Source organism: Tauraco erythrolophus, chromosome 3 (assembly GCF_009769465.1).
Source record: "Tauraco erythrolophus isolate bTauEry1 chromosome 3, bTauEry1.pri, whole genome shotgun sequence".
NCBI classification, from domain to species: Eukaryota; Metazoa; Chordata; class Aves; order Musophagiformes; family Musophagidae; genus Tauraco; species Tauraco erythrolophus.
In genome coordinates, this window is record NC_141467.1 from 57,668,229 (window position 1) to 57,680,959 (window position 12,731).

The following is a 12,731-nucleotide window of genomic DNA, read 5'->3' on the forward strand; positions in this document are numbered from 1 at the left end:
AGAGTAGGTAGAGGACAAAAGAACAGCTTCTAGTTTTTATTGGTGGTGGTCCCTCCACAGCAAAGGCATGTGTGTTATTTAATGAGGCAGGCAAAGGGCTTTGATCTTGCATCATCTTCATGATGTAAGTGATGAAAACAGGAGCCTTCATTGGCGGTGGAGGCTCTTGATAGGTTGCAGTGATGTAAGTGGCAACTGCTGCAAACCCACAGATGTGTTGGTTTTCAATATACGGCATCTCTAACACAAATAAACACTAAAAGCTGTTCGATTTCCTCCAGTTTATTACAGCAATGTTTTTAAAAAGCAAACAACTGAGCACTGAGGACCATGTTGTAGGAACTGCAAATACTAGAGACAAATTTAATTTTGTTTATCTACATTTTTCCTATTAGCTTGTGAAGCTACCATCTAATTATCTTTTTTTTTTTAAACAAAGCACATGACATGATAAATTGACAAAATTATAATCTTGCTCCAGAGAAGTTTTTATAGGCTCTCTGAGTTTCTGAGTGGGATGAAGGGTGGAGCTAGTCACTTAGCCACACCCATGGTGAAGTTTATAAAAGGAAGTTTTCTAGAAGAATCTCTTTTCTACCAGTCTATAACAATTGGGAGTTTTATTTAACAGGATTTTATCTTTTAAAAAAAAATTAAAATTGCTACTATGTCAAGGCTTCGTAAAGATTCTCATACTGGGGATGCTTCTCTAAATGCATCTTTGAAACAGCGAGGTGTGGTAAGTCATGGAGTCTGCTTTACTACTTTAATTCATTTTTATGTGTAATATTTCTGTGGCAGAGAGCTGAGTATTACCGTAACTTCAAAGTTTTGTGTTTTCTCTGCCTTGTATAATTGGAGTTTTGTTCTCTATAGTTTTGTATTCCTGTAACACTAACTCAAATGGAGAAAAACAACTTTAAAAAAACATCCCCAAACTATTTAGCATTCGGAGAGGTTGTTATTTGTCAGAGTGGTCAGGCTTTCAAGACTGATGACTTTGAGGGCTAATTTGCACCACCTGTCCACAACAGTAAGGTTAATGTGGCTGTTGTAATTGTGCTGGTGCTCATAAGTCACACCAATATTAATTTCTCAAGCATTTAAATGAAAGATATGCTGCGCTTTATTGCACAATTGCTGTGACTTAGTCATGCCTTTTTGATACACCCAGGAATCCTTCTGTAATTTTTAGTTTGTACTGTATCACAGTTTCTTTTCATATGCACAACATTGCTTATAAGAGATTCCGTTCAGCAGAGGTATCATGAGTTACTGTGGATGTCCCTCAATGAGATTAGGTGCTGTAAATGTTTGTTTGCTATGGAATACAGGTGTTCATGTTGGTACAATAATTTTGTAGACAGGTCTGTATCAGTTTACAAGATGACTGGGTGAAGTCTTTCATAATCCTCAACTAAAGCCAAATGCATTGTATCAAAAAATGATCACAACAATGTAGGGTGTGCAGTGTGGATGTGTCAAGAATGCTGGTCAGCATAAAAAATACCTATCTCATTACACTGGTTACCTAGCTCTGGGCTTGTTGCTGGTGTGGTAGTAAAGCAGAATCGTAAGGAATTGGAAAGAGGGAAATGAACCTTGAAAATACTTTTTTGGAGCTCCTTTCAGGCCTCTGGGAAAATGGAAGAAAGTCTAGACTTCTTTGAAAACTTACTCTGCAACCAGAGACAAGTATCCCAACGCATCCCTGGTGGTGTCCAAGGCCAGGTGGGATGGGGCTTTGAGCAACCTGGTCTAGTGGAACATGTCCCTGCCCATGGCAGGGGGGTTGGAACTAGATGATCTTTTCCAATCCAAACCATTCTATGATCTTAAAAGTTAACTTTTTCCTCCAATTACTTTATCGGTACATACCTAGACTGGAGAAGAATAATAAGTTTTCTCTTGTAAGCCTTCAATTTAGAAGGAATAGGAATAGAAGTCATTTTTTTTTTTTTTTTATTCATAGCACCCAAAACATGGGAAGAATTTGAGGGTCACTAGTCTACTGGTTGCTCTCCAGACTGTACTAGTATAACTGCCACATGCTACAAAAATAACCAAAGTAATGTTTCCACAAAACTGGTGGTATTGATGGGATCTCTTTTTCAAACTGCAGGCAAAACCGTGAATTAATGTAGCTGGCGAAAAGCTGATTGACAGCCTCTTGGGCAAAATGACATGGCATAAGTTGGAAAGGCTGTCAGAGCATTTGACTTTGTGTGATTAGTAACCATGAGAAAGTAAATGTCTTGCATTTGAATAGACACATTTTCTGCCTTGATAATGCTGTGGTTTTTCTTTGGAGCTTTTGCTGTCTAATATTAAACTTGTAGGATGCTTAACGTGAGCAGTGTGGTCATTTCTGCTTTTTGCCATGTGTTTTTACTGATATGTAACAAATTGTGGCTGTGCTGGAATGTGGTGAGTGGAGTCTTGTTTGACAGCAGAGCCATCTCCTGCAAGGGAATCCCCTTGGCTTTATCTGTTGCCATTCTGGGAGCTTGACATGCTGCAGTCAGATGATTCATAGGCATTTTTAAGGGCATTGCATTTATTTTAAGGGCCTAATGTAGAGCAAACTGTTAAAAAATATTTGCTGTTATCTTTTGTTGTATTAGTACAGTACATGGGAGGAAAGAAGAGGAAAATACTTTCAATACTAGTGGAGAATCTTAGATGTTTCTGCTCTTGGGTACTTGCGGATGGGTTTTCTGAATCAAGGGAGAAGCTTGAGCTTTTTCAAGTCGGTAATGTAGAATTAGTTACTTTTTGACACCACTGCATAGCTTAACGTGTGTTCGTAAATTTAGTCACTCCTCTAAGCAGGGATTAAAGTGACTTCTGTCATTTTGTGATATGAAAAGCAATATTCATGGAATAAAATACTTATCCAGGGTAATTCTGACACTAACCTGCTATCCAACATGAATGAGTCAAAGGACACTGTCCTATGGCAAATTGCTTACTATGTTTATAAATTTAGTTAAATTTTCAACAGACTATTTCTGAATAGCCAAACTACAAGCCTAAGAGTGCCATCTTCCTCTCCTGATTTTGATTTTTTGAGACACTTATGTACTAGACGCAGAAAGTCCACAAAGATGACTTCTTGGTGGTAAACTGAGTAATTGAGAGGCAGATAGGTAATGACAATCTCTTAGTAACTTATTTCTTTGAGGTGGTGTATGAAGACTGACACTGACAGCTGGAGTACTCTGATGTGGTAGTCTGTTAGTCCCTTCACATTTAAATACTTTTGCTATGAGAAGATTCGAGCACAAAACTTCAGCATATTTGGGTGGATGTTAAAATTAAGTCTTGCTCTGGATTGTCCCTCCTTAATTCATGCACAGCAACACAAGCGCATTCAGAGGCCAGCTGGGGAAGGGGTGCGGGGCAGCTTGCAGGTCTGGCTGCGGTGGATGCAGAGGTGGAGGGGTGGTTGAGGGGAAGGGGCTGCCATGGGTGGCCTGAGGGGTCCAAGGGAAGGAGGGAGGTTCCCAGGAGAATGAAGAAGACAGAGTGGAAGCAGAGAGGCCCTATCACAACAGCAGCTCCTGAGTCTTGGCCCAGCCTTTAAACCTTGCTGGCCTTGCAGAGTTTTTGGTGTCTCTCCTTGTTTCCCTTCATCTCTTCCACTACCACTAACAAAATGACTTTTCTGACTCCTGGATGAGGACAGAAATGCATTTTTTCTCTACATTCCTGGGTCCACCAAATTCAGTTTTACCACTGAGAAGACCTAAGCTGACCCTACTTAGCTGGATATCTTACTGCTTTATGAATCTGCACACTGCAGTGAATTCTCCTGTTTAGCTGTCATTTATTTAGATTGTGGGATCCTGAAATCAGAGAGGTTTTATAGATCCTGAAATCACTGCAATTTCTTTAACATGACTGAATTTTCTTAAGTAATATTTTTTCTCAGGGCAGTGCTGTCATAGAATCATAGAATGGTTAGGGTTGGAAGGGACCCCAAAGATCATCTAGTTCCAACCCCCCTGCCATGGGCAGGGAAACCCTCCACTACACCAGGTTGCCCAAAGCCTCATCCAACCTGGCCTTGAACGCTTCCAGGGATGGTGCATCTACAACTTTTCTGGGCAACCTGTTCCAGTGCCTCACCACCCTCTGAGTGAAAAATTTCTTCCTTATATCTAATCTAAATCTTCCCTCTTTCAGTTTAAATCCATTGCCCCTTGTCCTATCACTACACGCCCTTGTAAAAAGTCCCTCACCAGCTTTCCTGTAGGCTCCCTTTAGGTACTGGAAGACTGCTATAAGATGACCCCGGAGCCTTCTCTTCTCCAGGCTGAACAGCCCCAACTCTCTCAGCCTATCTTCATAGCAGAGGTGCTCCAGCCCTCTGATCATCTTCGTGGCCCTCCTCTGGACCCGCTCCAGCAGCTCCATGTCCTTCTTTTGTTGGGGACTCCAGAGCTGAATGCAGTATTCCAGGTGGGGTCTCATGAGAGCAGAGTAGAGGGGCAGAATCACTTCCCTCGACCTGCTGGCCACGCTTCTTTGGATGCAGCCCAGGACACGGTTGGCTTTCTGGGCTGCCAGCGCACATTGCCGGCTCATGTTAAGCTTCTCATCCACCAGCAGTCCCAAGTCCTTTTCCTCAGGGCTGCTCTCAATCCATTCTCTGCCCAGCCTGTACTTGTGCTTGGGATTGCCCCGACCCATGTGCAGGACCTTGCACTTGGCTTTGTTGAACTTCATTAAATTCTCACTGGCCCACGTCTCCAGCCTGTCAAGGTCCCTCTGGATGGCATCCCTTCCTTCCAGCGTGTCCACAACACCACACATCTTAGTGACGTCAGCAAACTTGCTGAGGGTGCACTCGATCCCACTGTCCATGTCACCAACAAAGATGTTAAGTAGCACTGGCCACCATACTGACCCCTGAGGAACACCACTCATCACTGGCCTCCACTCGGACATTGAACAGTTGACCACAACTCTCTGAGTGCGACCATCCAGCCAATTCCTTATTCACTGAGTGGTCCACCCATCAAAACTATGTTTCTCCAGTTTAGAGACAAGGATGTTGTGTGAGACAGTATCAAATGCTTTGGATAAGTCCAGGTAGATGATGTCAGTTGCTCTTCCCCTATCCATCAATGCTGTAGTCTCATCATAGAAGGCCACCAAATTAGTCAGGCAGGATTTGCCCTTAGTGAAGCCATGTTGGCTGTCACAAATCACCTCCTTATTTTCTGTGTGCCTTAGCATAGTCGCCAGGAGGATCTGCTCCATGATCTTGCCAGGCACAGAGGTGAGACTGACTGGCCTGTAGTTCCCTGGGTCTTCTTTTTTTCCCTTTTTAAAAATGGGGGCTTTGTTTCCCCTTTTCCAGTCAGTGGGAACTTCACCAGAGTGCCATGACTTCTGAAATATGATGGATAGCGGCTTAGCAACTTCATCTGCCAGTTCCCTCAGGACCTGCGGATGCACTTCATCAGGTCCCATGGACTTGTCCACCTTCAGGTTCTTTAGATGGTCTCGAACCTGATCTTCTCCTACAGTGGGCGGTTCTTCATTCTCCAAGTCCCTGCCTTTGCCTTCTGTGATTTGGGCTGTGCAGCTGGAGCTTTTGCCAGTGAAGACTGAGGCAAAAAAGTCATTGAGTACCTCAGCCTTCTCCATATCCCTCCATATCCCGGGTAGCCAGGTCCCGCATTTCCTTTTGGAGAGGGCCTATGTTTTCCCTACATCCCTTTTTATCACTGACACATCACAGCATCACAGAATTTTAGGGATTGGAAGGGACCTCAAAGGATCATCAGGTCCAATTCCCCTGCTGGAGCAGGACCACCTAGATCAGCTCACAGAAGAACATGTCCAGGCGGGTTTTGAACATCTCCAGAGAAGGAGACTCCACAACCTCTCTGGGCAGCCTGTTCCAGTGTTCTGTTACCCTTACTGGGAAGAAGTTCTTCCTCATGTTTAAGCGGAACCTCCTATGTTCCAGCTTATATCCATTTCCCCTTGTCCTATCATTGGATGCCAGTGAGAAGAGCCTGGCTCCATCCTCATGGCAGTCACCTTTTACATATTTATAAACATTAATGAGGTCCCCCCACAGTCTGCTCTTCTCCAAGCTAAAGAGACCCAGGTCCCTCAGCCTTTCCTCGTAAGGGAGATGCTCCACTCCCTTAATCATCTTTGTGGCCCTGTGATATGTATAGAAGTTTTTCTTGTTGCCCCTGTCAGAGGAGTCAGCTGGCTTTTGCTGCCTTAGTTTAGTTCAAGTCAAACCAAGTTGCTGAGTTTAAACAAGTCCTGTAGACTTGAGTTTTTTCAGTTTTTGTCCACCTGACAATCATGCATACTGGCAACAATTTCCATCACAAGGAAGTTCAGCTCCTTTGTGCAAGCTGGAAGGGGAGTTGCAAAGGATGTGGTATACAATGAAAGCTCTCCTTAGATAACAGATCTAAATAACAATATCTATAATTGCCAGTTAGATGTCACTCGGCCTGAGACAACATTTTTGAGGTGTGTTTGTAAGATGTTTGAAGGCCACATCAGGTAAAGGATGTGATTAGCATCCTGTGTATGACTTTAGGGTGATGTATTGTCTCTGCTGCAGCAATAATCCTTCATTGGGATGCAGGGACTACAGGTGACGTGTGATCATGTTAGAAAACCAGATAGAGAAATCCTGGGATGGGCTTGTCAAATGACAGGGAACTTATTATGTAGCTGTGGAATGGACCAACAAGAAACGTTTGTCTGACCGATGGCAGTGATATCTCTCGTCTTCCTCTGAAAGGAACGCGTAGCTACTGGTACGGTTTCTGTTTTTTAAAACAATGTGGCACAGAGGAGCTGATGCTGCTTCGTTACAGCATTCACTGTGTTTTACTGCAAGAAATTTGAAGTGCTGCCTTCTGCTCTTCGATCGTGAAGATCTTATTCCAGGTTTCATTTAATTCAGTGATACACAATAAGACTTAAATAAAATGTATATGTTATGCAGTCACCTAAATGCATCCATTTGCATCCACTAAGGTTGGTGGTACAGGTGTTTATCTATGTATTTTTTTTTTGTGATGACCTGGTTACATTTCATAACTCACTTCTAAAATGTGAAATTGCAGGAAAGGATTTCTCAGACAACGTCTGAGGTAAAACTGAATGGTGTTTCTGCCTTTCTCATAGCCCCAAGTGTACAGGCTAGTCCTGGAAGGTACTGGTGAGCCTGCTCAGAAGTAATCAATGGGAGCTGGGTATGAGGCTGCGCGCTTGCGGAGTACTGCAGCGGGACCTGGAGCTGGCCTGAGCTTTAAGGGGGAACCATCCACTCTATCCTATTATATGAGCATAAGTGAGGTGTTAGAGGCTTCCAGCCCACAGGCTGATTTTTATTAGAACATAAAAATACATGTTAGAAGAAGCACTTACTTACCAAGAAGAGAGAGATTAAAGCTTTGTAATAATCTATACCTTCCATGCCTGATGTATTCTGTGCAGTAGGATCCTTCTCTCCCACCTTTTCTAGTTCTCTAATTTTTTGGCTTCTGAATTGAAGAAACTCTGCATTGTCCTCAGGAGAGTTTGTTTTCACATCTTGCCTGGCTTGCCTTTTGGTTTGGGTCCCTGGCACAAGCCCAGTCCTTTGCTCAGACATCTCCTGTTGTCCGCTTGTGCGTCACACTGACCACGGAGGAGTTTAGCTCCCAGCTCACCCCGTGGTGTGCATCCCCAGCTAAGCTCCACGACAGTCCAATAAATAGTTCTCTGTGCGTGAGTAAACATAAAAACTCTCTTATAGTTGGATTCTCTTGCCTCGCTACCAGATGCTTTTCCATTGGTATCAAGCAGAGACAAGCCTTCCTCTTCTGAGGTGCAGACTGCCAAAATGTGTGGCTTTATTCCAAATTAACAAATCGACTGTAAAAGAAGCAGCAACTTGTGTGCCTGAATTTATTGAGTTCTTAGTGTCAGAAAACTCCTATTCTGGCTTGCACGTCCTGTTTTCCTGCATGAAATAGGGGAAAGAACACAGCACTTCAAACAAGAAAAGGTTGTAAGTATCTCTACTGGCTATGGAAAGCAGGAGTATTTCTGGGATTAAAAATGGTGCACTTCCCAGGGTAACATCGTGTCGCTTGGTTAAAATTGAGACAGCTTCAGTGGTATTATTCTTTACACATCTTGTGTGTCAAAATATATTATCTTGGTCACTTTCATATTCTGGAAATTAAACTTCAACATCAATTTGTCATCAGAAAGGAGTAGGAAAACTGAATCCTGACAGTCTTCTCTGGGACACAGTAGTTTCTCAAAACCAACACATTACACTGAAGGACAACAGAATAGTGCTGAAGTAAAATGATGTGCTTGTGCTCTCGACAGGCAAAAGGCGTTTAGTTTGATAAGCTGCCAAACAGTGTCATTTAAGAGTGCTGCAAAGACTTCCAGCTGTCTTGCGTACGCTAATTAAATATCTGGGTGAATTAGAATTTGTCCCTGTGAATACTTCACCGGAAGTGACCTTGCCTGACCTGGCTAACTGAAGCTCAAGTGCAGCTTGTTGCAATCTCCTGATAGTATTTTTGACCAAGACTGCATTTCTCTGAGCATCCTACCCAATGCTGAAGTGGAGGGGTGTTTGCGGAGGCACAGCAGGGCTCTCCTCTCAGCTGCCTTCCAGCTAGCTGTGGGAGATGCTGCCCTGCTCTGTTGACTCATGTGGAAGGTGTGGTGTGTTTTGACCAGGAATGGAAGTGCGTAAGAGAGTCGCAGCAAAGTCTGAGACAGGCCCTGCAGGGAAATCAATCTTATGGGAAAGCGTAGGTTGAATCTTGCATTTTTGCTATGTGAGTTAACAAGCAAGCTGACTACCAAAAAGGGAGAAAAATTGGGCTTGTACCACGAGCATACATAAACTGCTCATTGGCTTGTGAGAGACCTGCTTTCAGCTGATGCTGGATGCTTCAGCAGCAGACCCTATCTGGCTGCTCTTTTGTTCCACAAGTTACTACCTTGATTCACCTTGGGCATGTTCAGTTCAGTAGTATCTTGTTACAGGGACTTCCAATAGCTGACTAATCTTGCTGAAAAGAGAAGGGCTTTGTTAAATGAGTGCATGCTTGGGAAATAAGGATTTCATTTGCAGAAGTTTTATTTAGAGCCCCAAAATGCATATTCACCTTTTGCACGTGTATTTTATATCTAGCAGTGTTTATTAAATCCATTGTGCATGAAAATGTCTGAGAGTTGCCATTCTGGGATCCCCGGATGCAAAGAGAGTGAGTTTATGCAAGACAGGCGGTGTACCAAGCACTCTTTCAGGCTCAGCTGAAGGACACTCTGGTCACTACAAAAAAAAAACAGCTACTAGAGGAGGCTGTCGCTACAGAAAGTGCCACAGTTTGAAGAAAGCTTATCTAGCAACATTGACAGGGGCTAGGTCATCTAGGGCAAATTGCACATGCCTGAGAAGAAACAGTAAGACCGGTTCTTCTGCACAAGATTTGCTGTACTGGCAGGTTTATGAAGGAGGGAAACAAAACCAAAAAAAAACCCACCACCGAAACTGCCACAGTTTTGCTTCCTGATCTAAGCTAACAGGCTTTGTCTTCTAGATGTGAAAAATCATCCAGTATAGAAGTTTAGTCAACTATGAAGGAAATAGTGTGCATGTAAATGACAAATCAATCCAAAGTATCCTTTTCTCCAGTTAAGTGGTGACTTTTCTTACCTCGTTTGCCCAGCAAACAGAAAGCATAAATATCAGAGAAAGACAGTGAGAGAAGTGTCTCCACTTAAATTGTGTATACTACTGAAATTAGTTTAGTGTTCCTCCAAATCAGTACTTACAGTGTGCTGAAGGAAAACTTTCCAGAGCATAACATTGTGGAAGTTTAAATTCAATCTGATGCTGTAGAATAACCTGAAAATTTCCCAATTAGCTTTTTTCTGATGAAGAGAAGTGATGCATATGCCTTCAAGTTAGTGAACTGGTCCATTGTGTTCGTGGTTCTTGTCTGCAGAACAATGTAAAGAAAAAAATACTCTTGTGAGCTTTGCACTGCAGCCTCTTGAAGGAAATACTGCAGCTCAAAAACACAGCCCAGAAACTTCTTGTTTGGTGGACTTCAAATACAAACTATCACTTCAGAACAAAGCAATGTTAACTTGAGTGATTGAAGCTTGACAGCCAGCCTTTTGAATTCCCTCCCATATGACTTGCTTTAATTGTGTAGTATCATGGAGTACCTAAACGAGATAACAAGCTGTTCCTCTTATCTCATAGACTGGAATGTTTTCCTTCAACTTGAAGTTCACAAGCTGTGATCAGGTGGCAATGTTCTGGTAACTGAAGGAGTAAAAGTGTTTATACGGCTTGCAAATAAAGTTGGGCCCCTCAACTACACTCTTTGATTCCCTTAATATGAAGTAGAGACTCATTTCTAGTTTCCAGCTCTATAAACATTCAAGATCCAAAAAGCTCAGTTGGCTCTATGCTCCCTTTGTCGAATGTACAGGTTTTGCAATTTTAGCTCTAATTTCTTGTGTAGGTTCATTACCACAATGCAAGTGTCCTCAATCTTCAGTGCATTTTATCTTTCCCATTTTGTTGATTGGTTACAAGGTTGCCCCCAGTTTGACAGACCTTTTACAAGCACAGGGTTCTGATCCTTACTGAGATGATAGGTAGCTCTTACATTTGTCAGTGAAGTTCTACTATTCTTAGTGATCAGAGCTACTGCCACCTGGGTAGGATAAGCAAATCAACACTCACTCTTTTAAAGCATAAGTAAATACCACATAGTGTTTCTCTGCCTACTTCCCCAAGGGATCTATCCTATCAGCGTACCCAGATGATGTTACCTATGCCAAACACAGCAATTGGTGACTGCTTTCAGTCAAAACACGTGCAGAAAAGTGCGAAGTGATGGTGTGCCATTCCTCCACCTTGTAGACGAGGATGGTTGAAAGACTGGCTCAAAACATGAGATACTAGAGGGGATCTACCCCTTCAGCAGCTTGGAGAAGGCTTAAACCATGCTCTTCCAGAGTTTCACGATCACCTGGCTGTGACTATGTCATTGGGACCACCTAACCACTTTTCTCTACTGCTGATTAGTAATGTAAAAGGTTAACATCGTCCTTTCGGCAGAGATTGGCACCCAGGGATGATTGTTGCACTGTGAATCTATGGAAAAGTGACTATTAAATGCCACCTTGGAAAACTGGATGGTTGGGATTGATTAGGTGAAAATGAGAGAGGAAAACACTCAAACTTTTTTGGCTTTTAGTTTATGACTCAGAGCGCATGTGGTGATCTGTGCAGTACAAATGAGGTGACGCTGCACGCTTCAATGTATCTTCAGCTGTCATGTAAGCACATATCTAATCAGAGGTTCACAGAACATTTCCATAAATCATAGCCTTACAGCCTTCATAGGTTCGTACATCTGTAATTAACTGCAAGTCATTCATTCTGCTCACACAAGAAAGAAGTACAAGAACTTTTTATCTGCTTCACCAGTGCTGCAAAGAGCAATATTTTGGGGTTTAGATTTACATATTGGATATTATGTATTATAAACATATTTATGTGTTATGTATTTGGATTCTTAAGGACTGAAATAAAAATCAAGATACAAGACTTCAGCTGTTTTTATCATTGCCACAGATACTGGAATCTATCTTTACATCTTTGATTTATCCCATTTTCCTGTTGCAGAGAAAGATGTGCCAAAACTGTTAAAAGGGCTGAGACTGCAGTCTGATACCCTAACTAGGACTCTCTTTCCTGGGTAAGGCAAGCAGGCAACGAGCAGCCTGTGGTTATGATACTTTTACACAGAATCACTGGATGATACAGGTTAAAAGATCATCTTGTCCAACCCCTGTTGAAAGCTGTCGCAAACAGATCAGGTTGCTCAGGAACTTGTTGAGCTCTGAATGTCTCAAAGACGGTCAGACTTCCCAGCCTCGCTGGACCCAACGTTCAACCACCTGCTTGATGAAAACACTTTTCCTAACATGTAATCAGGATTTACCCTGTTGAAACTTGCCTGTTGCCTCTTGCAATGTCAATATGTGCCTTTAGAAAATCCTAGCTCCATCTTTTCTACACCCTCCCCTTAGGTAGCTGTGGACTGCAATGGTACATCCTCCCCACACCCTAAACCTTCGCTTCTTCAAGCTGGACAAACCCAACTCTCTCAGCCTCTCCTGCATCATGTGCTCCAGCTCTGTAACCATCTTAGTATAGTAGACTGGGCTCCAGTATGTCTGTCACTGGTTTGTGGCTCTCCAGTACACAGGTACTTCACTTTCGCAAGCCCTGAGTACAGGGTAGTAATTACTGCCCTGGATCTGCAAATCCAGCCCAGTGTAGGGTTGTCCTTCTCTACTGCTGAGTCTTTTCCAACTTAATGTCCACCAAGACCCCGAGGTCTTTTTTTTTCTCTGAAGTTGGCCTCCAGCCAGCTGACACTCAGCAAGGTCATTCCCTCCCAGAGGCAAGAATTTGCATACTTGCTTTCCAGGCCTGTCCTTGCCTCTTTCCTGATCTGAAATAGGCATAGGTAGTGAATGTTGCACTGCTTTAGAGATTATTTTTACTTTTTAAAGAAAGCTACTGAATTCTGTAACTTAACAAAGAGGTAAGTAAGGTAGACAACTTGCAGGCAGAGCAGTGTGTTAGAACAAAGGGTTGGTAGGAGCATTTGTCCCCCTCTATGTGGTCACCTAAC

At 42.8% G+C, this 12,731-nt stretch overlaps 1 protein-coding gene across 1 annotated transcript in view; it reads left to right on the top strand.

Moving 5' to 3' along the window:
* Positions 1-608: 608 nt before the first annotated feature.
* Positions 609-12,731, top strand: part of MAPRE2 (microtubule associated protein RP/EB family member 2) — a 94,653-nt gene continuing 82,530 nt past the window's right edge. The window contains 1 exon segment of the mRNA XM_086609267.1: positions 609-739. Coding sequence (XP_086465393.1) covers positions 668-739 — 72 coding nt within the window. The 5' untranslated portion in view covers positions 609-667.